Source organism: Caretta caretta, chromosome 1 (genome assembly GCF_965140235.1).
Source record: "Caretta caretta isolate rCarCar2 chromosome 1, rCarCar1.hap1, whole genome shotgun sequence".
In the NCBI taxonomy this organism is placed as follows: Eukaryota; Metazoa; Chordata; order Testudines; family Cheloniidae; genus Caretta; species Caretta caretta.
In genome coordinates, this window is record NC_134206.1 from 312,216,064 (window position 1) to 312,242,420 (window position 26,357).

The following is a 26,357-nucleotide window of genomic DNA, read 5'->3' on the forward strand; positions in this document are numbered from 1 at the left end:
TTTTGCCATTGATTTCAATGAGGGTAAGAAATGGACCCACTGACATCATTTTACAGATAAGAAAACTGAGCCAAAGAGAAGTGACTTCCTCAAGAGCACAGAAAGATTCAGTGTCAGTTATGAATTTACAGCTCAGCCATTGCTGCCTCCTAATCTTGCTTACTTCACACTACTAAACCCTAGTATGCTTTTAAATGTAGATCTTATCAAATGGTACTTGAAGGGATGCTGATCACAACTCAACATACTCACTCAACTACTGTCTACACTCTCTTTAAGATTTTATTTGTTTTAATGTTTTTATTTGGAAATAGTTGGATGCATCAGTATGGTTAGTTACCAGTTTAAAAAAAATATTTGAACTCTTAATCTCTACCTCCCAATGTGTGCTGGTTAAGGACACAGACCAAATTCTGCTGTCAGTTACACTGGTGTAAGTGAGAGCAGAATATGGCCATCACCATTATATATAGCAGTTTTTACTTGGGTCAGATTCCACTCTCAGATAGCTGTGTACAGCTCCTATTGAAGATAATTTGATTTTTGTAAGTTTAGCCCCAGGGCAGAATTTGGCTCTCACTCATTTTAAGGGCTCATGCCCTCAACAGAGTTTACTCAGTGGCAGAGGCGGGGTAAATCCCCTAGACTTCCAGTGAGCACTTTGGGTGATAAAATTTAGGAACAATTAAAATTAAACTAACCCCCCCCCCCCAAAAAAAAAAAAAAGAATTACCCACTGCCAAAACTTAAAGCTAATGAGCTGCAAAGGAAGATTATCACAGAAGAGAAGAACAGTCTAGAGAGGTAACACACAAAGAAATTCAATTTTAAAGTTGGCTACTGCAGGTCAGTTCACCATATAAAAGAGTATATGGAGCCAGGATAAATTCCTAATTACTCTTTCCAAACTTGTAATTGGCAGAGTGGTTGTGAATGAGTCCACTTCCTAACATGGAATATTCACTCACTCTAGAGGTGGAGGGAGAGGTGTCAAGACAGCAGAAAATGACTAGCATGGCTTTTTACATCTCCATGTTTACAGCCAGCAGCTCTGTGCCCACCATTCCTTCCCTAAAATGTGATTTTTTTTTTTACACCAAGTGAAGATTGAAAGGGTTTTATTTAACATTCCAAACATCTGCTTTTTTTATCTCTTCTGGATTGTGTTCATAGACCTGTCATGGTCAAAAATTTATGGAAAAATCCTGCAGAAACTAAAGGATGAAACCACCAAGATTCTATAGAACTAATTATAAAACCTATTGCATAATTTGTGTTAATTGGAACAGATTTGATTTTAAAGGGACACTGAAATATGTTCAGTCCCAAATGTTATAAACCATGTCATATACCAGTAGGTTCTTATTCAGTTAATGAGCGCCCCTTTCCTTGGTTTAGTTTTAATATCTTTGGGCTTAGAGTAATAAAAAACCTGTTACTCTTGGTTTAAGTTTCAAACAAAGCTGTGCAGAAGAGCTATAACTGCAGTGTTTAAAACCAGAATTATGGACAGAGGTATCCAGGAAAGCTTTCGTTATTAGAAAGTTCCTCTTTTAAAATACTGCATGTAGAATTTGGAGCCAAGTGTATACCAAACCAAAGTTACTGCTGCTTCTGCTTTATTTTTAAACTAATATACATCTTTTATTTACTTCATTTGCATTCACCAAAAAATAATTTCTCCCACACCAAACACTGCATTTTCAAAATGCAAAAGGTCATGGATATAGGTACACTTCCTCCTGAAAAAGTTGTAGGCATATAAACATGAAGCTGATTTCACCACATTGCCTGTCTGATTTTCTTGCTGTTGATCCTGAATAAACTGTATGGAACAAGTTGCTAACGGCTTGCTCGTGAAAAGTTTCTTTTCATTACTACTATGAACTCTTGCTTTCTGACCACGCCCTACCTTGCAATAACTTTTGTTTAAACACAACAGCAGCACAACTTTGTTTATATTAACAACAGATGCAGTATTTACAAGAAATAAAAAGCAGGACAAAGAAGACATGGATTCAGTCATTTAGGAACATTTTTGTCTTAAAAAATGAAACTATTGCCCAAATCTACTTTTCTTTTCAGTACACAATTTTAGATCTCTTCCAGGTGTCTATTTTAAAGATTCATAAATTAGTCAACTTCTACTACCTCCAATGTAGTACAAGCTCCTGAAATTAAAGATTTGTCTCTTACTTTCCTTCAGAAAAGAAACACAAAGCTAACTAATTTAATTTCGTTCTCTGTAGTTACATCTGCATTTTTCCTACACCTCTACTCCCCAGGGACCAAAGGTGTAATTTCCACAGATGCCTTAGCATAGCACTGTCAAGTGTGGTGATAATCAGTGATGTTATAAAAGACACAATGACCAAAACACATTTGAGAGAGACACAGCACAAATTTCACACACTCACACACATCTGTGTTCAAATGTACTCCCTCTACTTCATCACCACAGTATCACATTTAACAGAATGAAAGGGCATCAAAGAACTCTATTTTGAAATGGCATTTTACACATTTTACATATTCATTGTACTGAAAAGCAATTTACATAGTATACTATTTCTGCATAAACTTACTCCTTTCTCACAATGAAAGTAAATTAAGAGGCAAATGCAAATAAAATCAAGACACCTTTCCGCAAAGGACCCTTATTCAAGCTGTCACATCTTGAGTCAGCCCGGTACTCTCTCACAGACCACAAAGATGGTGAAATGTACTCAGGGGAAGGCCTGCTCCGTCTCCAAGAGGAGTTTAACTTTAAGAACTCACAGCTGTAAAAAAGGGGGCTGAATTGCTTGCAAGGATTCCAGACCCTACCACTGACAACTACATAGATCAGTGATGTCATGAAGCTAATAAGTGCAAGGCAAAGAGAGTCATTAGGAAATAGTTTGAAAATAACTTGGATGAACTTTATTACATTTCAAGCATGGTCAGATGGATGGTTATTGTTATTTACATCACAGTGACTAGAGGCCACAACTGAGTTCAGGGGCCCTGTTTTGCTAGGCATCATACATACATATGTACATAGAATAAAAGTCTCTGCCCCCACAGGATTTACAATCTAAATAGTCAAGACAAAGGAAGTAAAGCAAAGAGATTAAGTGATTTATACAGGTCTAAGGTAAGACAGCAAGTCTGTCTAGGGTACAGCAGGTCTATTGTTACCTTTGTCCTCCAGAATAGCCTCCTTCATGCTTGCTTAGATCTGGTTAAAAAGTGGCCTGTGACCTTGCAAGTCCTTTTGGATTCTTTCTTTGAAGTGTCTCACATGTTAGATTCAAAAGTCTTGTGACCTCCTAAGTACATTCAAATCCTTCACATTCAAGCATCTCCCCTGCACTTTCAAAACCAAACCAATATGATGCCACAAGTTCTACTAACCATCTGACATAATACACACTGTAACATATGTTCTTTTACATGCAAAAAAAGCTACATTAAAAACAACATTAAGGTGCAAAATCAGGCACTCAAAAGTTAGGAAATACCAGAATTACGATTGCCGGTATAACCTTAATTCAACCTCCTTGTGTGTATGCATTATGATATAGTCTTATAATTATATCTTCTTCTTAGCATATGCAAAACATGCCTCTGTTGGCACATGACCAGGATTTATCACTGAATTTGGTCCACTGGTTGGATCATTAGCTTTCTTGGTTCAGGCCGGGTACTGATAGGGAGTGCAACGTGAATGCTGATCCATGCCCTACTTTAATTATATAGAATCATAGGACTGGAGGGAACCTCAAGATGTCTTCTAGTCCAGTCCTCTGCACTCAACACAGGACTAAGTATTATAGACCATAGTGTCTCATATATTGTAGATTGGATCAAGGTCTCAGGAAAGGCAGAGCAGACATGATCATATGATCACACACACACAATTTGTTCTGGTACAGCAACTGCATAAAGACTGCTTTAATTTCTCACCTGTGAGTTGACCAGAGCAGCATAGGTACATGGTCCACAGACAGAGCCAATTGGAGCAGCACAGCGAGGGAGTAGAACAGCCAGACTAGGGCCATGATCCCACTTGGGTTAGTATATGACTGACTAGCTGCAAAGTAAAAAACTGAACATAAGATGAAGGAAGCTGGATTTCCCAGTTTAATCTGCAGTATCTGGATACAACTAGGAAACTGGTTGGGGCTGTTTTATGTCAACAATATAAACATTCAAAACATCCATTTCATTAAGTCAAACAACAGTGCTAGAATTTTTGAATAACTTTCAGTGAGGCAGTGCAAAAGGCCCATGAAGTGTATATACCTTGAATTCATACACAGACCTCTTAACCGATCGTTCCCCAGTACAGTGCTCATGAGGCTCAAATTTATTCCAGACCCCACTGACTTCTCACTCACTATTACTGTAATTTATTGACAACTGAATTATTAAACCCTGAAATGGAGTTTATAGAAAACGTTCTTCATGTTGAAGAAAAAGAATCCCATATATTTCCATTGTTTTCCCTCTACTATTTATTACCATGTCCGAAAGCTTTACACTGATTGTAGAAGTTGGTGTCACACATGGGTGTTGGCAGGTTTGAAAGCTACAGTATATGTGGACATTGCAGCTACCAGCAAGGAAAAAGAGAGTAAGAGAGTGATGAGATTGGAACTTAACTAAAATGTGGAATTGTTTAATTATCCTTTACTGGGGAAGATGCTGACCCATAAATCAAGAATCGCAAAAGTCAAACGAAATTACAATGTTCTCAAACCTGGTGTGACTTAAATACCTTAAAAACCAAATAGAAGATTAGAATGGTTATAGGAATTTCTTTTACCCATCATCACAAGCCTCTGGTTTCTTTCTTTTTTAAATGCTGCCCTGCCCCCTTCAGTGACAGAGCTGCAGCCAAGTCATGCTTCTGCATTTGAGAGTCACCTTGTTAGGTCGTATCATGTGCACTATAGGCATGCATGGGACTTTCCAATCAGAATAAAAGATGTAGTCCCAGCCTTTAGCAGGTTATGAATGCAATTATGTCAAGGACCCAACAGAAAAAGACAACAGACCATGGAGAGCAGCAATGGGGAAAGGGCAGGGGACAAGTTATCGGTAAATGCAAGAAGGAGGGAGGAGGGCAATTTTTGCCATGCAGAGCAGATCATGGGGCTGAGTAGTTGTGAAAGCTCATTCTGGGTTATTTTGGTGGTTTAAACATTCATTTAATATTCACTTTAACAATTTGAAATTCTGGATTTGGTGGATTATTGATGAAAGGCTTCCAAGAAGAAGAGGGTTGAATGGCAGGTTGGAGGGAGAGAGAAGCAGGAGGAGTAATAGGCCCCAAGCATAAGAAACAGCACAAAGAAGGTGGGAGAGTGATTCTGGGGCAAACTATTGGGAAGAGGAAGGGAAACTTGAGTGAAGTGAAGTGAATAAAGGTCAGTCAGAATGTGAGCTGAAGTTGTACAGAGCTCTAAAGGTAAGCCCCGGTGTCTTGAATTCATGTGACTCACTCGATTTAGTGTACTGTTTATTGTTGCACAGTTTATGTATAATGTAAGGCAATTTGTTCATATGCTAATGTAAACTCAGCTGTGATACAAGAGGAAAGCTACATTTAAAAAAACAGCAATCTTCCTCTTTTCTTACACTTTACGCCTTCTTACTTTGGTCTTTTATGCCTTTATCAGCCCCCACCCCCACCCCGGGCCCAGGCAGCTTTTACCACCTTCCATTTCCTGACGTGCTGGGTTGGCTGTGAATTATAACAACAGAACAGTGCAGGTCAGTGTAAGACAGAGCAAGTGAGCCAATGCAAGACTAAATGGGAGAGAGGGAAGAACTGGAGCCTCCAGAGAAGAATTTAGTACAAGCTCAAGAAGCTGAGTCAGAGCAAGCGAAGTACTCAGTCGTCTCTAGGAATGGACAACCTCTTGCTGGTTATGACTAGGCTGAGCAAATAATGTATTTTTCGGTTCATTGGGCCAAACTGAAATATCTGAAAATATTCCAGTTTGATTTGAACCACAATCTATTTTTCTTGAAACAAAAACTTGAAAAAATCTCCTTTCAAGGCAATTCAATGTTTTGAGTCAACTGAAAACAATTTTTTTAACTTTTTGTATTGATTCGGACATTTTGAATGTTTTTCACTCTTTTTTTAATTAGCCAGATGTCAACTTGAAATGCTATTCTGAAAGTTGAAACAAAATATTGTGACTTTTTATGAACAAAACTGTTGCAATGAAATGTTTTGATTTTTTGAAAAGATTTCCCCCTCTCCTCCCCAACTGAAACCTTTTGCCTCATTCAACATGAATTTGATGAATAGGATTAGGGACCTGAAAAATGCTTTTTTTAATTAAAACACTATTTTTCAGACAAACAAACAAACAAACAAACAAACAAACCACTCAGCTCTCAAGCACTCTTCATTGGCCTACATAGCTATGACTTTGATTTGCCCACGGCAGGTCTAGAATGTTCCTGGATTGTGCATGCATGTGCCTACTGCTCAAAAAGTTACTGAAATCTAAAAAAAAATGGCCTAGATTACACCTATTCTGCAGCTAGAGCACAAGAAGAAAGGCAGAAAGACTTATAATCAGAGAATACATGATGGAGTGATGTTAAGGGTACAAAATGTTATTAGTAAGAGTTCAGGATGTTATCTTTGGGACCTACTTAGAGTCCCTTATTGTTGCAGGTGAAATGCAAGAAGAATAGGCAGAATTCTTTCAATTTTAGCAATACGTGCAGAATGTCCTGAAGGGTCAGTCCAGGAGGAACAGTCAGCATATTATTACATTGAAGCTTCTTGGATTCTATCACACCCATTCCTTCTTGGATTGGGAGCTCATGTTCAGATGTGACACCATTGGTTTTCACTGTGTAGGCAACAAACTCTTTGCAAAACTGCATAACAGGAAAAAAAATAAAAGAAAATGTCATGTACCTAGACCCCTTTTTATCTGTGTATCAAAAGCTAGCTCCACATCAGAGCAGCACTCTGCAATCTGAAAAGGGCTGGACTTTTGCAAGCGAGGCAGAACAATAATAAATGTAAACAAATAATGGGTTGAATTCCCATCTTAACCTACAAGTCACAGTTTCTGTGCAGTTTCTGTGATGAGTCCTTACGCCAAACAGAAGAGAGAGAAGAAATCATTGAGATAAGGTGTAAAGGCACTTAGGCTTGCTGCCTAAAACATTTCTGATCTGGGTGGGTCATAAAAGGAAAGGAGAAACTAGTACAATGGAGGGAATCATAGGGGATTTCCCCAACAGAAACTGGGGCGAGAGAGTTTGCACAAAAGATGACTTACTAAGACTGAACTAGAATGTGAGGATTGCTCATGGGTTCACTTATCTGGCTATAAGGTGCACAGATAGGAGCCTAAATGTCTAGATTGATGCTATCTAATAAGAAAATGTATATTTTACAGCTATATTTTCCCTGGATACTTCCTGATTTGCATATAAACTAAACCCCATATTTAGACACCTCTGAACATTGGGGTGTTTGAAATTCAGCACGAATTCCAAATTTTGTGACTCAGACTAATCTGTTTTTAAGTGTTATTACAGTTTTATATAATGAAGAAAGAGGACAAAATGTTACCCTCGTCAGCTCTCTAGCTACAATTTGTTTATTACTTGAAAAGAATATAAAGGCTCATTTCCCAAGACCATATTTAATTTCTACTCATGGATCCACCCCCACCCATTTCCCCAGATTTATACGTTTTCTTTTTCAATCCTGTGCAGAGTCTGTAACCCACCTATCTCAACCCACCTGTCTCAACCTAGGCTCAAATGGAGGACACAACAAAAATAGTAATCAAGGTAGACTGAAGTCATGTGGGCTTAATTTCTTTTGCATCTAAATCCTTCTTTTAAAAAAAAACCCATCTATTTTATAATTCTCCATTCCTGATGTAAATAATTCTGAACAGAAAAAGTGTGAATGCCAGATTTGTGTGGGTTGAAGTTAAATTTAGGACCCTACGTTAGGAAGAGAGGGATGTCTTTTGTAAAGAAGGACAATTTATGGGTATGATAAGCTAACATTTGTGAACGGAATGTCTATAGACAGGGAAAAAAAGACGGTCATCAATTATGTGTGAATGTGACCCAAGAAAGAGATTCAGAAGCTGACATATCAATGGTGGCACTGCATATTAAGAGATCCATCAGCAACCTGGGATAATGAAAGCAGATGTGTTTATTCTGGGCTTTGTTTTTAAAAAATGAGTAAGAGATTGCATTCTTATCCCAGCTGTTACTGTATTTCCCTTTGAAGAAAGTGTCTGCTGGGTACCAAATGTTGGTTACCAATAACTTTGCTACCATCAACTATTTAATCTGTATTCCTATTTTATCATTGTATTTACAACTACCTTTTGGCACAAGCTGGGAATGCGTGTTTCCTTAATTGGTACTGAGCCTGTGGGAGGCAGGGAAAAAGGTTACTTGGAGACTCTTTGTTCCTCATCCTCTGAGATGTAATTGGAGGGTAATGAAGAGGTAAATCTCTGTAAGAGCACACAGCCTTCTGTTGCAAAGAGGGAGAGTCAGAAAGCATAGACTCCTTGCCAAGTTAACTGATCACCCACTTAACCATGTGGGAGGAAAATTGGAGCTTTTCCCTTTGGAAGTGGATTGAGCTGTGGTGCTTGATGGTGCGGTGAGGGGTATTACTACCAAAGAAGCCCTGTCTGGAGAGAAAGGTCCACCTTGCTGAGCCCCAGGTGCTGAAGAGGACTGACCCGCTCTTGTGGACGGCCTCTGGTGGGAGGGAGGGAGGGAGGGGAACAAAGGCCCCCACATGCCATCCAGACTCTGAGCCCCTTCCCATGTCAAAATAAGCACCTGTGGGCTGGAAGCAATTGCGGCAGACCCTGGGGTTCATGGTTAAAGTCCTCCTTAGAAATCTCATCTTATTTTCGGAAACTCCTTCTAAAGCAGATAGGGAAGTTTTGACCATATGTGTGTTAAACCTATATGTTTTCTCGAGGGAGACAAATTTATCAATCTGTTTTGCTTTCTTGAACATTTCTTTTTTATCTGGGCTCTGAGGTAAGGTGTACGCATCCAATGTAAGGGTTACATTCATCTCACAAACATCTTGGGCATCTTGGACTCCTGGAGCTGCCAGAGCTCCTTTTAACCTCCATTTAAGAGTATCCTTCTCTACCAACAACTCATTCTCTTCCTTCACCCTTCTATTCCGCAATTTTTCTATCCCTCTGAAATCCTCAGCCACTTTATCAATTTCTAGCCATCATCTGTCTAAGTCTTGCTCCAAACCGTGATGGGGTGCACTCACTCTGCACTGGACAGGGAAGTGTTAACTCCTCACTCTGGGCTGAGGAAATCATGCCCCCACATCCCTACTGGGCATGCTCGAGGTGTAGCACCAGTATAAAAGAAAGCAGCCCAGCTCAATCCAGGCTAGCCACTGAAGAGGAAGGATGTCTCTTACAGGCACCTGCCTTGGAGCTGCAGCAGCCCCTGAAAGCAGAACCTAGAGACCCTGAGACCCTGGCAGATGCCCCACTGCCTGCGAGTACCCCAAGGACTTCAGAGCCAGGGGGACCAGCCCAGGCAGAGGAACCCAGGAGCCCCAAAGTCACTCATTCCATGAATGCAGGAGTCCAGCCCAGGGGAGGGACTAGCCATAGTCCCAGAATAGTTGGCGTGTTGTGGTCGGATCCCCACTGACAACCACACTCGCTGCTGCCAGAGCCCTGGGGTGGGACCCAGTGGATTAGGGAGGGCCTGGGTACCCCTACTCTGGCCACCATGCCATCCCCAGGTGGTAGCCCACCCCTTTTCTGGCTGTTAGGCCTCACTGCCCTAAGAGCCAGGGTATGCTATTGAATCTGGCCACTAGGCTGCACAGCTAAAAGCCACTTGATGGACTTAAGCCTTTAGGCCTCACTTCCTAAAGGCAGAGGGTGGCTTGAGGGAGGGAGTGCCCTCATCCCGCAGTGGGCGGTGTCCCTCTACCCCACCACACAAACCTTTAACTTTTTCCCTTTCAAAGTTTATCATCTCTTTCCAGGATGGAATCACAGGCAATATACGAGGAAGCATCTTCTTGCAATATTGTGCCTGTCACCAGGTCCTCACTGAGCTGGCTGAGGGTCTCTTTCAACTGATTGACATCTTGTCTTTCCCATTTTGATTGATCAAACGACTGTCTGTCTAGATAGATGGCAATTTAGATGGCAAAGATAGTGGAGCAAATAACTAAGGAATCAATATGCCAACACTTGGAAGATAAAAAGGTGATAAGTAACAGTCAGCATAGATTTGTCAAGAAAAAATGGTGTCAAACCAACTTAATAGCTTTCTTTGACAGGGTAACAAGCCCCGTGTATACAGGGGAAGAGGTAGACATGGTATATCTTGACCTTAGTAAAGCTTTCGATACTGTCTCGCATGATCTTCTCATAAACAAATTAGGGCAATAAAACTTAGATGGAGCTACTATAAGGTGGGTGCATAACTGGTTGGAAAAGCGTTTCCAGAGAGTAGTCATAGTGGTTCACAGTCAAGCTGGAAGGACACATCAAGTGGGGGTCTGGTTGGGATTAGTTCTGGGTCCGATTCTGTTCAATATCTTTATCAATGATTTAGATAATGACACAGAGTTCATTTATAAAGTTTGCACATGATACCAAGCTGGGAGAGGTGGAGGATAGGACTCCAAGTGCTTTGGAGGATAGGACTGAAATTCAAAATGATCTGGAGAAATGGTCTAAAGTAAATAAGATAAAAGTCAATAAGGACAAATGCAAAGTACTACACTTAGGAAGGAACAATCAGTTGCACACATACAAAATGGGAAATGACTGCCTAGGAAGGAGTATTGCAGAAAGAGATCTGGAAGTGATAGTGGATCACAAGTTGGATATGAGTCAACAGTGTAACAGTATTGTGCAAAAAAAAAAAAAAGGAAACATCATTCTGGGATGTATTAGCAGGAATGTTGTAAGCAAGACACGAGAAGTAACTCTTCTGCTCTACTCCATGCTGATTTGGCCTCAACTGGAGTATTGTGTCCAGTTCTGGGTGCCACATTTCAGGAAAGATGTAGACAAATGGGTGAAAATGCAGAGAAGGACAACCAAAATTATTAAAAGTCTAGAAACATGACCTGTGAGGAAAAATTGAAAAAATTGAATTTGTTTAGTTTGGCAAAGAGAAGACTGAGAATAGACATAACAGTTTCCAAGTACATAAAAGGTTGTTACAAGGATGAGGAAGAAAAAATGTTTTCCGTAACCTCTGAGGATAGGACAAGAAGCAATGGGCTTAAATTGCAGCATGGGTGGTTTAGGTTGGACAGCTAGGAAAAATTTCCTAACTGTTAGGGTGGTTAAGCACTGGAATAAATTGCCTAGGGAGATTGTGGAATCTCCATCATTGGAGATTTTTAAGAGCAGGTTAGATAAACACATGTCAGGGATGTTCTAGATAATACTTAGTTCTGCCATGAGTGCAGGGGACTGGACTAGATGACCTCTTGAGGTCTCTTCCAGTCCTATGATTCTAAATGGCCTGTAAAGGAAGTAAGTTTATATCTGCTCAATGTTTCAAATGAGTTGGCTGCCTCATGGTTAGGGACAGGAGTTAATAAACCCTGTCACAATGTGGGTGAAAACCCTAAGTAGAAGTATAAATTAAAGAAACTTAACACTCACTATTTGATATTTCCAGATGTGGTGACTAGCAGTTTTCTTCCATGTGCAGGAAGCAGATTTTCCTCACTGAAAAGGGGAAGATAGTTTGGCCTCTCTGTAACCCATGAAAGCTTTGTTTCAGATGAAGGCAAAACTGAAAGTGTAAAGCTTTTTATCTTGTAGCTTTACCAAAACTCCTAGTGAATCCTCTACTCCACACTTCTGTGTCTAGCTTATTTAAATAGTATGCCTGACTGCATTTTTCTATTCTTTCAACAGGAAACTTCACCACTCACTGTCAGCCTGGGAGCACAGTGATCAGAAGGGAACTTCCTTTTCCCTCTTTCAGCTTGTTAATTCTTTATGAACCTTTCTATTTTAGAGAGATGGGTCAAAAACATGTCTATTCTAAAACACACCTGCACACCTTTAAAATATTTCTCTTCAAGTGACTAACACAGGCATCTTGGGTTTCCAAGATCTGAGTGAAATGATTTGTTAATGTTTAATCAAAGTCCCTTTAATTAAGGTTATTTTTACCTCATCATTATTTGATTTGAGAAAAACAATTGTGTGTTTTTATGGCTTTTAAGAGCATAAACAACTAAAACCAATTACTTCCCTAAAGTACTAAATAATATAAGAATCCAATTGAACTTACAATGTAAACCAAATTAATCAATTCAAGGAGTTAATAGTATGAATTAAAATTGATTAACAAACATTTGAGATCCACGATTGATCAAATTATTACATGAGCACAATCACAAAACTACTAAATACAAATTACTGAATAGTTTACTTAAGTAAGCTGCATAGTAATAGAATTATTATCAGTTTATGCTTTTCCTTGTAGAAAGAATGGCTGGAATTCCAGTTAAGGCTGGAATTTTTACATATCTAGGAGAACTTTTAGTGATCTGTGGTAAAATTTGCTTGGAACCTTGGTTAATTGATGCCCAATCATAACGTGTATTATGGGCTTATACACATGTGCTATTTTTGGCCCCACAAAGCTAGGACAAGTCTCTCCTGATAGGCATCTGTGCCCAGGTGTTCTGTTAAAGAAACCCAACAAAGAAAAGTTATTCAGGAAAAGAAAAAGGAACTGCTCTTCTCCTTGCTGGGTCTGTAGAGCTTTAGAGTCAGTCAGGGATTGCAGTTTGGTGAACTACACATTTTTCAGCTGAGGTACCATCACACTGGTGGGCATTGTCCTCTAGTCAACTGGCTGGTCTGTGGTGTGTTTGTCTCCACTTTCCTTGGGACCAGCTCAGGGAAATACGAGCATCAACTGTCTGATGCTGTGATGACCTCAGGAAGAGCACACTTTTCTTCCTTGTTTACCAACTCTTTTAAGGTTGAAATTCAAGCTGATAATGTCCCAAAGGACCGCCCTGGAGATCTAGGTGCAGTGTGTGGGGGGGATTGATATACATCCCCTCCAACTTCAGCCTGCTCATGTAATCCACATCTTCTCCTCACATGTGGATTCCTAAACCTACAGACAACCCTCTCTGGAGGAAGTGTTGATAATGCCACTGCCAAGCCGGCTGACCTTGCCACATGGGAAGGGTGATTTTTCATGGTTATCAGGCTTGTGTTATTCCATCTCTATAATCAGAAGTAATAAGCACAGGGCTATCATTAATTACTTAAGTAACCTCAGAAGTGTGGAAAACCCTTTACAAAATGGGTAAGATTCCCTACCCTGAGCATCTTACCAACTGGGCAGAGAATAAATAGAAAGAACAGGTAATATAAGAAGAGGTAGGACAGTGAAAGGGCAAGGAAGAGGACTATGATTATGCACTCACATGGCAGGCTAGTGCACATGTCTTGAAAGTAACAAAGGTTTGTTAAATAAATTTTGAAAACAGTAATTATTCAGAGCATAAACCTCTCTGAAGTGAATTTAGAGAAGGGTAGGAAAGAGGCATGGCATTTGAGGTCAGGGAAGGATTTCTCAGCCTTCAGGGAGACATGAAAGAAAGACGTGGGGATGGGTTTGGAAAAAAGGACACAGGGTACCGAAACAAGGGACTTCATTGAGCAAGAGAGGTCTGGGGAGAAGGGAGTAAAAGGAGATGAGGCAAAAAGGAGTTAATATTCAGGGAGGATTGAAAGGCAAGAAATCCTGAGAGATAATCCCAGTTGGATCATTGACTTGCTGTGTGTCCTTGAGAGTCTCTGTACCTCTGCCTCAGTTTCCTCTTTGGTAAAGTGTTGTGAGAATTAATTAGCTAGCAAGTTAAATTTTGTATATTCAAGACAATATATAAATAAATGTTACAAATATTGTTATATTTCAAACAACCGTGCTGCAGGTCTTTGACCTAAACAGTTTAAGGTGACAAATTATAAAAGGAACATCCATTATTTCTAAAACCTACTTGAAATGACTTCCTGGTTTGAAATGCAGATACAGATCCTCAATTTATACCCCCACCTCCTTCTTAATCACAATCTTGAATTAAATTTAGGGCTTCTACATGGTGAGGTAATGTACACTATCCAGGTGTGATTTCTAAAACATACTAATGTAGTATGCATTACTTGGGCCATGTAGACTCTGCTGGTGCACTTACACATAGGACTTTCAAATCCAAAGATAATTAAACTAAATGGAATTAAAGCCATTTCAGTTCTGAATGACTGTGTCTGCACAGAGGGTTAATGCAGTTTAACTAACCCACCTTAAATTCACACCTTTAGTTAATTAGGATTAATTTTCCTGTGTCCCCATGTAGACAAGCTCTATATTAGCTATGCCTGTTGGAGCATTCAAGAGTGGGAATACGCAGAGGCCATTCAATGAATTACTAAATGTTGTGTTAAAATGGATCTAGATTATGCATTTATGTGGAACCAAATAAGATATAAAAAGAGCAGTGATCTCTCTCTTGGAGAGCACAATAACTCGAACCTGGCTCATACCCCTTTCAGTCAGCTTTACCTTCCCCTGCTGCTATTGGATATGCAAAAGCTCTTTTTCCTTAATACTTGATCAGCAGGTTGGTGTTTGTCTGATTTTGATGGCATCTGTGAATTAACTTACATTAACAGCCAGAAATCATACAAACAGCTAACTAGAGAAAAATCCTAAAGTAAAAATCTTTTTTATAACATACATATAATTGTAAACAATGTTATAAGACATAAAAAGGTGAAAAGCATTCTTCTTACTATGGTAATTCCAGTAATTGTATGGGAAAACATTTTAAAATGTAGAAGACAATGAAAGCAGCAATAAAGACAAGCTAAAACAATTTGCTCTAAAAGAACAATAACAGGCCACATCTAACTAGGTTTGTATACCATGCTTAGTGCAGTCCTACCTGAGTGCTTAAATGACACTAGCACATGTTGTTCTATTTCAGATTTATGATGGCTATATTTTGCTCCATCCTAATGATGTGATTTAATTGGGATTTCAAATTACCAGCACATTTGTCAGATTTTTTTCATTAATTTCTGTTTTGGTGTCTAATGTCCTCCAAAATTCAACCCTCTAGAGCCCACAGTGGCTCTCAACAGCCATTCTTTAACACGACTGCAGTGAAAGACCGAAGCTTTGACCTTGTACAAATGCAGTCTCCTAGCCTTTGTGAGCTGAAAGGCTAGAAATTTCATTCTCAATGAGTCCATCAGCCAGCCAATGTCCCAGATAACAGTGAAGTATCCAATTCAGTTCAGTTTCAACAGAATTTAGCAGCAATTTACAAACATGGGAAACCTATACAGCATGACTAAACAGATTCTACAGAAAACATTGTTAAAGAATCAGAGGTATACAAAAGACCAGGAGGCAAAGCATTTGCACAAATGAGCTTTCTTCCACTGGACCAAAACACTTGTTTTCTTGTGAATTCTATAATCTTCAAATGTAGATGGCACACACAAATTATGAGACCAATAGCTGAGTCCAGATTTGCCTGAACTAATTCCCTCATGCTCCTTGGGGACCAGATATGAGGGTTATTTTTTTAATAGCTACTTTTTAAGAAAAATAATATATTCATTTATCAAAGGATGGAATCGTATCTACAGGATTCATGCTTTCGCTTCTCCTGTACACTGACCCAGTATGAAGTTGTTCAAGATAGGGTAAGTCTGCCTTGTGGCTTTTACGCAACTTTAGGAAACTCAGCCTGTGTTATGTATCCATGTGTATCACCTCAGACCAGACCTACTCAGAATAAAGTTTTATTCTGAAAAGAAACATAGAACAGGATTACAGTCCAACATCCTCCTCTCTGCTTGCTTGCCTTGTGCTCAGTCAGTGTTGAAACTTCCTGCTGGAAGGACAGAGGAGACTTTGACTAACTCAACCCTCTTACAAATATGTTCGAATTCCCACAATAACTAAACCTCAACACAAACAAGCCAATGTTCTAATTTTCTGTCATTTAAACTCCTCTCAGGGTACTCTTTTTAAGCCTTTTTGGTCCTACCTGTAAAGAAACGCAGAACAGGATAACAGTCCAGCAGCGTCCTCTCTGCTGGTTTGCTTCGTTCTCACAGCTTCAGTCCGTGTTGAAACTTCCTGCTTCGAGAGCAATGGTACTTGTTGGGAGAACTTCCTGGTTCTTGCCAAGATGTCGCAGCTTGTAGTCCACAACTTGTACTTCCCACAGCTGCTGCTGAAGGACACTGGACCTTTTAGCCCTCAACTTTTTTTTTTTTTTAAAGAGCCTGTTTTCTGGCTCCTAGATGCCCGTTCCTGGCATCCAGTCCTGTATTAAGGCCCAAATCCAGCAAAGAACTTAAGTCAACTGGACTACTCATGTGCTTAAAATTGTGTTTAAGTGTTTTGCTGGATTGCAGCCTAGAGGCCAAATCCTATTAAAGCAAATGGAAATACTTTTGTTGACTTTAATAGGCATGATTAGATCTGGTCTTAAGTCCCTGGTGAATGCACAGTGCATTCTAATATTGTTTGCTGCTAAATATGTATTTACTTATTTCAACTTTTAAGTGCCTCTACTTCACCATAGGCAATTATACTAGTCAAAGCAGTAAGTCCTTGGGGACTGGGGCCAAAGAAATGGCTAATATAGTAGTTTGAAACAACTGAAAGAACTTTTGAACAATTTTATGTAACTTTTTATTGAATTATATGTAATAGAAATACAAAGGGAAAAATGACATAAGTAAACATATTTAAGGGAGAAAATTGACTCCTGCTGTAACTTCAGATGAGTTAACCAAGAGATTAACATGTTCCAAACAATCTATTTTTGGTATTACAAAATACAGCCACAATTTTACAAACACTGACATGAGTAGTTCCATTAAGCTCACTGGGACTACTCCCACATGTGTTAAGTTATTCCTATGCACAAATGTTTGCAAGATAAAGGGTCTATATTTGGACAGGTAATGAAATCTGTAGATGAATGTGGATTATGTATTTTTTTTTTTTACCAAAATGCCTCACTTGTTTAAAATACAGAAGAAATGAATTAAAATATTATAAAAAGGTTTATTAGTAGTATATTCTTTAAAATAGAAATTGCGTATAAAGGAAATTCTCTAAATCGCCTCAATATTTATATTGCAGTAGCAGTATGCACTTAAGGATACAAGACAACCTCAGGTTTGAAGAGCTCATGGAATGATTATGATAAATTTTACAAACTGTATTCTAAAAATGTTTTATTCTATATTTAGAAACTTAACACACTTGCAGTCACAGAACAATAAATGCAATTATTACAATAAGTGGTCAGGATCAGAGTATTGGATCTTTGGAAGTTTATTTTGATACATGTCCCCCGAGAACAATTAATCTATAGATGAAACGGGACAATTCTTTACTCCAATTAAGTTAGTCATGTTAAACAATAATTCAGATTTACAGCTTTATGTCTGAAGAGTTATGCTTTTGAACCAGTGGGGATAGGCTTAGTTATTAACAGTTCATTTGTGTGAGCCAAATCATCACCTTTATGCAAAAATGATGCCATCTCTGGAATCTGAGAAAAATAATTCTTTGACAGGATATGTTTGTGCTTTATCCTGTGAATAAATACCATTTCATATGCCTGAAAGGTAAGAAAATCCAAATTTTATTAAATGCAATCAAAATCTCTTATCTATATGTTGCTGTATATCCAGTACAGTATAAACACTGCACTAGTGAACTACAAACTGTTTAACAAACGAAATCATAACATTCAAATCCAGACATGTTACTTAATGTAGTAAGATACAGCAGAACGTAGTCCTGTATAGCAGTCTTTTAAGGCCTCCTGTGAAGTGATGACTGCCTTAAACTCCTATTAAATCATTCAGCATCTCCCCAGACTAGGTCTCTCTCCATTTCCTTATTATCTTTTGCGTAATGTGAATTTATTTTTTTATTATTTTAAAATTTTTAAAATCAAGAGGAGACTGGCAATGCTTAAACTTGTGTGTTTCTAAGCTAATATGTAAGGGAACTGTACCTTAATTGGTACAGACTAAAGCTTTTATAAATGCTCATCAGAGCATACCATTTAAAACCATTTTGTAGCATTTTATGCAGCCTTGGTTTTGATCCAGTGTTCTATTTCTAGAAGTTCAATCAATTACCCAACATTCTGCAAGGTAGAAATGTCTGCAAAATACAGTATTATATTTAATTTGATACTAGAATAATTAGATTAAATACACCAAGGGTGTTGTGGGTTAATTGAAGAAAGACTGGAATTTCAGATTGCAGTTCAATCCAGGAGTGTTGTTAATCAAATCACTTTCACAGATCTTACTACATTTCTGGTGATTAGCAATCCACACAATCATAAACAAATTAACTGATATTAAATGCAATGTTAGTCTCTTGGTCTCCCTACTTTCATCACTAGTAGCATGGATAGCTATTAGAAGGGAAATGTTTAAATTTTTAAAATTGAAATTAAGTAAAAGATCATGAAAATATTTTGGGTGAGGTTAATTTTCATTTTAAACACAAACAAATTTAGGGCCTCAGCTGGTGGAGAATGTTCCCTTGTCTAATGATGTCAAGATTGGTACAGTCAGGCCAGATAGCCACACAATCAAAACCTTTGCCTACCAAACAGAGGGATAATGTCAGTTATATAAACACCAATATGCACAAAGGAGTAATTGAGATCCCAATTGCCTGAGGAGCCTTGTTGATTTAATGTAGGAGCGAGGACTCAAGGAAGGAACTCAGATTCCAGTTTGAAATGTATTTTTATCTTTTAAAAAGTAATGCTCACAAAAAGGTGTCAGAGTGAAACCCAAGCTGGGTGTGCACAGAAAAAAGTATATCATGGGTGCTGGCAGCACAAGTTTCCACAACACTTTCCACCAATTTGCTTCTCTAAAAAAAGGCTAATTTCTAGGGATGAGAGGATAGTTCATTTTCTATGCCCATTTAATCCTCCTGTTCTCTGGTGTGACTTCCAAGAAGGATGCCAACTGGTGCTGAGATGGTGCTTCATGATATGGTCATGTGCCACTGAGAACTGAACTGGCCACCAAACAGCCACTACATGGCAATGACCTTAGGTCACTACCAACATAAACCAGTAGCCTAGAGAAGAAATACTGTAGCCCATTTTACCTGATACATCTAGTTCTTAAGTAATCTCTTGAGTTTTGGAATACTAAATATTCCACTGTATTAAGTCCAGGTTCCTCAGAGTGGGACCTCTGCCAGGCTACTGCATCTTTAGATAGAAGACTTTACTTTTGACAAAATATGTAACCGTTTCAAGGCAGTAGTTTCAAGGATTTCCTTAAATTCTTTTAATTTAATTTATCTTTAACAACAAAGAATAGCAGATTTTGTGACATCATCAACTCAGAGCAGCACATAAGCTTTTATAGTCTAATTGCAGGTGATCATCAATCAAATAAGTGCCAGTGACACTTAAATGTCATCCTTCTGAAAAAGCAGATGTGGACAAGCTTACTAAGATCTCAACAAAAGGGTAGTCATTATTTACAGGACTATTTTTATGAAGCAGTTATAATGGGCCAATTAAGATGCAGAGGGTCTAAGTGCAAAATTTTAGTCACAAGATTCTAATAAAATGAAAAATATAATAAAAAGAAAAATTGCATTAGTTCCATTTTACCTCTTGAAGGTTATGCAGCTTAAGATGTGCTTTTGCCTCGTCTTTAGTGAGGAGGACCGTGTTCCATGGAGACCATTCACAGTGCTTATCCCATCTGACCATAACCAAATCATAGAGATCATCCCAGGCACTAAGAGCTGACTGACAACCCCAAATGTTCTCCACCATGTACTGTAGATCTTTTTGCTGTAATTGAAAGCAGGTTGAGAAGAATAAAGCATGCTTAATTCTACCAGCAAAGTCACCTTACCTATCCACCACTTAGGAATGCTTTGAATTAGAATTATTTTGTGTATGTGCCACAGAATAATTTTGGGTAGAGAATAGTGAACATTTGAGTCATCTAGCCTACCCTACTACAGTGTCGTGTGGCAGGGTTGATTTAATTCTTCTTAGATCATCCCTAAAAATGAGATTCTAATTTACTGTGGATTATTTCTGCTGATGGCAATTCTATACTTTGTGTTGACAGGTTGCTTAATTTCTTATTTTAAATTATTAATTTGCTTATATTTAATCTACATTTTCTCTGCTCCTTTGTATGCTCATCCCTACTTGTTTGGTCCCTGCTCATTAATAAATATAACTGATGCTTGTCCTTTATATTTTGTATTTTTGAGTTCATAATTAGTTTAAAATTTAATAAGTAAGTTATGGTACCGTGCTATGTTACTGAAGTCAAATTCAGCATGCAGTCAGAATAACCTGGGTTGAAGGATTGGGAGAGGGCAAAACACAAGTAACCCAGAATGCGCAATATCAAGAGGCTTATCCCCAGGATAAGCATGACAGGCTTTGCACTTCTCCCTTCGTATCCTCTTCTTCTATCCTACAAAGAGTTAATTATGTGTAGTGATATTGTTACTCATTCTCCCTCATGGGATTGTGACATCCTGTGGTGGTGCTGCAGGATTTAAAAATAGCTAGTGGTTGGCCAGTTTGTACTGTAAGTTCTGTATATACAGGCCTTAAATCTGATATTTTCCCCCTCTAAAGTTATGATTCACCCATACTGATCTCACTTTGTTTCATTTATTACTAGTCATCTGAAATCACTAAGTTTTTAAAAATAGTCTGTGAAGCAAAAAATGGTTTGGGGCCATAGTTAAAGTTGAACTTTGGCAAGCTTTTCTATAATGCGCCTGTGACGTTCCCCTCTGGTGTTATCTGGACAGGTGATCTGCTAGGTCACTCCAATCCTTGACTCTGAGAGCCAGTGTTACCCTGCTCTGCTGTGAGAAACCCCAATCCTGAGCTGTTCATGCACAGTCTCCAGCATGTAAGATGCTCCTTGGATTGTGCAACCGAATGACACTAGCCAATATCTCCGGTCCCAGACGCAACCCTAGGAACCTCTGTCTTGCAACCAGTTATGCCTGCTGGACACTGCAAGCTTATATGAGTTCATCAGTTTAACAAAGAAATTGATATGTACCAGGCTTGTTATCCCAAGGGGGGGCCTCTGGTTCAGCTGTGACCTGCTGGCAGCTAACAACCTGGGCAGTTCTCTCCCTGGCAAGCATAACATCCCCATCCCTTCCTGATGTGGTGCTGCCTCCAGCTGCAGTGCAGGAGTTGGTCTCCACCACCCTCCCACCTGGAAGCATGTGGCTTCTCCCAGCTGCAGAAGAATCAAGGAGACTCTCTCCCATTCTCTCAGCAGTTCCTGAGACCTTACCCTTTCCCTCGCGGGTCCCACCATAACACCCTCTCCTGCTGCAGGCAAATACTCTAACCTGAGCTACACGGAAAAAAATCATTACTAAGGAGCAGGTCGACTAAGGAGCACAGTCAAAACACTTTCCAAACCTTCCCAAACCACATGAATGCAGGTGGAAGAGAGAGGAAGAGCATGGCAATCTCTCCTTTTTATCATGTCCTTTCTTCCCTCTTGGCTTTGCTCCCTTCCTGCCCCTCCTTCAGAGTCAGGTGAGCATTACCTCATCGCAGTCCCAAACAGGCCAAAGGAGGGGGATGATTCACTCGAGAGTCCAACAGATCCTTTTAGTGCTACCTACACCAGCATCCTTTGTTCCTGAGAGTCTGGGCTGGGTTTGTCCCATAGCTGTACTGATGAGGTGTGAACTGCCTTTCTGCTCTTGCAGAGTTTTTGCCTGGGCTTATTTTAAGCTATGAGGATACATTTTCAGGCTCACAACTACATACATGAAATTATAACCTATAACATTACTATACGTTACTGTAACAACAATGCTTAGTGCATCATGAGCCATCTGAAGACACGCAACATGACATCCATTGCATTGGATACCACACAATCATTTTACAACTGGCTCTGTCGATATGGAGAAAGCGGTGGATGTGATATATCTTGACTTTAGCAAAGCTTTTGATACGGTCTCCCACAGTATTCTTGCCAGCAAGTTAAAAAAGTAGGGATTGGATGAATAGACTATAAGGTTGATAGAAAGCTGGCTAGATTATCGGGCTCAACAGGTAGTGATCAATGGCTCGATGTCTAGTTGGCAGCCAGTATCAAGCGGAGTGCCCCAGGGGTCAGTCCTGGGGCCGGTTTTGTTCAACATCTTTATTAATGATCTGGATGATGGGATGAATTGCACCCTCAGCAAGTTCGCACATGACACTAAGCTGAGGGGAGAGGTAGATATGCTGGAGGGTAGGGATAGGGTCCAGAGTGCCCTAGACAAATTGGATGATTGGGCCAAAAGAAATCTGATGAGGTTCAACAAGGACAAGTGCAGAGTCCTGCACTTAGGACGGAAAAATCATATGCACCGCTACAGGCTGGGGACCAACTGGCTAAGCAGCAGTTCTGCAGAAAAGGACTGGGGATTACAGTGGATGAGAAGCTGGATATGAGTCAGCAGTGTGCCCTTGTTGCCAAGAAGGCCAACGGCACATTGGGCTGTATTAATAGGAGCACTGCCAGCAGATCAAGGGAAGTGATTATTCCCTTCTATTCGGCACTGGTGAGGCCACATCTGGAGTATTGTGTCCAGTTTTGGTCCCCCCACTATAGAAGGGATGTGGACAAATTGGAGAGTCCAGCTGAGGGCAACGAAAATGATTAGGGGGCTGTGGCACATGACTTACGAGGAGAGGCTGAGGGAATTAGGCTTATTTAGTCTGCAGAAGAGAAGAATGAGGGGGGATTTGATAGCAGCCTTCAACTACCTGAAAGGGGCTTCCAAAGAGGATGGATCTAGGTTATTCTCAGTGGTGGCAGATGACAGAACAAGAAGCAATGGTCTCAAGTTGCAGTGGGGGAGGTCTAGGTTGGATATTAGGAAACACTATTTCACCAGGAGGGTGGTGAAGCACTGGAATGGGTTATCAGGTGAGGTGGTAGAATCTTCATCCTTAGAGGCTTTTAAAGCCTGGCTTCACAAAACCCTGGCTGGGATGATTTAGTTGGTGTTGGTCCTACTTTGAGCAGGGGATTGGACTAAATGACCTCCTGAGGTCTTCTCCAACCCTAGTATTCTATTATCCTAACATGGGGGCACTGGGTGTTCCCCCGAGGTACAGAGTGTCACAAATCCATCACCAAGTTTTCTCTGCATTGGAATAATGGAAGAATGAAGGAAGGATTTAGTCAAAAGGATTCTTTACTAGGCCAACAGACTGAGCTAAGGTTTCTTCCATACCAAGCACTTGAAGTAGGTCCTTTTCCCCTTCTCCCAAAAAGAAATCACTTGACTTTAATTAAATAATGGCATTTACATGTTAACAAATCAGATTCCTCACAGTGGATGATTGGAATCACTCCAAGCCAATACTCTTGCAAAATGTCATATCCTATACTCTCATGCATCTTGCTTTCAAATCCAGAACCTGGTCCTGCTCCCACTGAGACTTTTGACTTGGGGAAAAACAAAACGATTCTTGGAACGTGTTGGGCTTAGAAGGCTTTTTGTCTCTATTGTGCTAAGGCTGTGTACCCTAGAGTTCCCACACTACTGAACCTCGTTAAAGTTGGTCCCACAAGCCTCACTTTCTTTAGCCTTCCTAAGGTTGGTCCACCTTCACTCTCAAAATATGTTCCCTCCATTTCATAGCAAGTCCTTGAGTTATTGTTGTACTTTCTGTTGAAATTCAGACACTTGCAACAAGACATATCAGCAAGCATCCATTCCAAACAGTAGCTTCTTTTGATGCCACATTGCACACCACAAAAGCTTCCTGAACTTGTTGTCATCTTAGTGCCACCTTTCACCATATTTATATGAAATCCTTGCAAGTAATTTAGATTGGCAATAGTGCCTAGCTCTTCTATCTTACTGGATTAAAGAAATTTTGCTACAAATAAGTTCTTCCCTTCAAAAGAGGGGTATTTGATGTTGAAGAAAAATCATTCTGGTTATGGTGGAAAAGTTTGATCTGACAGGATGGTTTTGCTGTATTTCCTAAAGGTGGTCAGACTATGGATTAATCTATATCTTCTCTAGAAGTCCATTCCACAGCTGTATTCCCTCAAAAGATTGCTTTGACCTCTCCTCTGAAATGCTTTGTGATTTTCATTGTCCCAAAGAAGTGCAACTGCCTTGGTGGCTCACAGATGGAAATTCAATATTGAATGTAGCTAGGACCTAACCCATTAATTGCTTTGAAGATTAAGATCAAGATCTTAAACTGGCAGTGGAAGTTGACTGAACCATAACCAGAATTATTGTTCACATTGGAAGAATTTTGATGTGTTCATGGTGGCCGAAACCAAGGGAAGTGGACAGCCACATTTTGTATCAGCTATCATTCTTTCCACTGGTTTAGCATTAAGCTTCAGAACCAACAATGTACAGAAATCCAGTCTCAAAAGAAATCTGATCACTCTTGGATCTCTGCTTCATGCATGTGACTAGTGGAATTTGCCCAGCTAAAGTCTTAGGCTGACAAGCAATAACAGGCAGGTCCATGCCTACCTCTGCCTGGAACACTGGTGGCCACTGAATGCCCCCACTCATTACTTCCTTTTTAATGACTGACAGCAAGGAGCTCACCTCAGCTGGTGATGGCAGCCCGGCCTTGGGAACTTCACAGTGGCATCTGTGTATATGGAGTCTATGCTTCCTCTAGTAGACTCATTGTTATCCTCACCATCTCCTTGATGCATGTTCAGAATACTAAATGAACCTGGGTGGCAGCTAGTACTAGAGGAAGCACAGACTCCATATACACAGATGCCACTGTGAAGTTCCCAAGGCCGGGCTGCCATCACCAGCTGAGGTGAGCTCCTTGCTGTCAGTCATTAAAAAAGAAGTAATGAGTGAGGGCATTTAGTGGCCACCAGTGTTCCAGGCAGAGGTCGGCATGGACCTGCCTGTTATTGCTTGTCAGCCTAAGACTTTAGCTGGGCAAATTCCACTAGTCACATGCATGAAGCAGAGATCCAAGAGAGAGAATTTGTCATAGAGCTTTGGAGAACAGCCAAATTTTAAGGCAAGCAGTAATTTAGTGCCAATACAAAGAATAAAAACAATCTCTTTTTAATATTCTTAAACAGGAAAAGTACTTAATAAGAACAAACAGAATCTGTATAATCTATTTACTTGTATAATATTTCTTAACATAGGCATGGATAATAGTAGAAGCCTAATCCTCTTCTATTATAGTTTTTTTTGGTAAAGCACTACAACAATATATGAAATATGTTTTACATACTGAAAATAGTCAAAAAGTGTACTTCTATTGTTGATACTGTAGTTTCTTAGTGCTAATCCCATGAGAAAGTTCTGCTAATCTTGGGCTTTTAGATTACTTTAGATAAACTGTGCTTTGAGAGTACCTAATAATTTAACTGAACTGAAATAATAATAATTTAACTAAAAACTAAGATTTTTTTTTAAAAAAGGTTAAGTGTGTGTGAATGAGGAGGTTGTTCCAAATGTTAACATGTTCACTGATAAATCACATAATTGCCAAGAATTATAGAAGATACTAAACAGTTTAGAAAAATTGAACTAACTTTAGTAAATCTTAATTCTAACAAATATTTGCAAAATAAAAATAAAATCTAGAAACCTCTAAATACAAATCTACTAACTGTAAGATTGAAGGCTCAAAACTGGACTTCTCTGCTTTTTCCTTCCTCAAAAACTCAATGCAAGACTTTAGTAATTTTAATAAAATAAATAATACTTTGTATTTCTATCATATCTTCCATCCAAGGATCTCAAAGTGCTTAACAAATATTAATTCTCAGAACACCATTATAAATTATCCTTATTTTATAAACGATACAGTGGCACAGTAAGGTTAAGTGACTTTCTTGGCATCACAGAGGCAGTCTGTTGCAGAACTAAGAATAAATTCAGATCTCCTGACTCCTGGTCCTGTTCTTAGACCCTCCTTCCTCTTTCCTGTTTTTATTATTTTACATTCACTTTTGAAAGTCTAACCATACTTTAAGATACTAAGAGCAACTCTGTTTCTTCGTGTTCATCTATTCGAGAGAGAACCATTTGTTCCATATCATAGGAAGAAATGTATGTAGTTTTTGGTTATCACTGTCTAAAATTAGAACTACCACCCTATGTGACAACTTAGACCAGTTGCCATTAGCATCAGTGATATATACATAAAAACAGGAAAAAATGGTGTTCAACACAAACACATTAATATT

At 39.3% G+C, this 26,357-nt stretch overlaps 2 protein-coding genes across 7 annotated transcripts in view; both read right to left on the minus strand.

Annotated features, from left to right (window-relative positions):
- LOC125630675 (V-type proton ATPase subunit S1) overlaps nucleotides 1-16,202 on the minus strand; it is a 100,341-nt gene extending 84,139 nt beyond the window's left edge. The window contains exons 1-2 of one of the 2 annotated variants that reach the window (XM_048836915.2): nucleotides 16,121-16,202; nucleotides 3,949-4,075 (exon numbers count right to left, since the gene is read on the minus strand). In XM_048836915.2, coding sequence (XP_048692872.2) covers nucleotides 3,949-4,043 — 95 coding nt within the window. In that variant the 5' untranslated portion in view covers nucleotides 4,044-4,075; nucleotides 16,121-16,202. Of the gene's footprint in view, nucleotides 1-3,948; nucleotides 4,076-11,687; nucleotides 11,788-16,120 lie in introns of those variants that run through there. The other variant, XM_075124456.1, reaches the window with a different exon arrangement.
- Nucleotides 16,203-16,791: 589 nt separating this feature from the next.
- IQUB (IQ motif and ubiquitin domain containing) overlaps nucleotides 16,792-26,357 on the minus strand; it is a 54,910-nt gene continuing 45,344 nt past the window's right edge. For all 5 annotated transcript variants that reach the window (XM_048836909.2, XM_048836913.2, XM_048836911.2 and 2 more), the window contains 2 exons: nucleotides 19,757-19,942; nucleotides 16,792-17,713 (listed from right to left, as the gene is read on the minus strand). In XM_048836909.2, coding sequence (XP_048692866.1) covers nucleotides 17,546-17,713; nucleotides 19,757-19,942 — 354 coding nt within the window. In that variant the 3' untranslated portion in view covers nucleotides 16,792-17,545. The remainder of the gene's footprint in view (nucleotides 17,714-19,756; nucleotides 19,943-26,357) is intronic.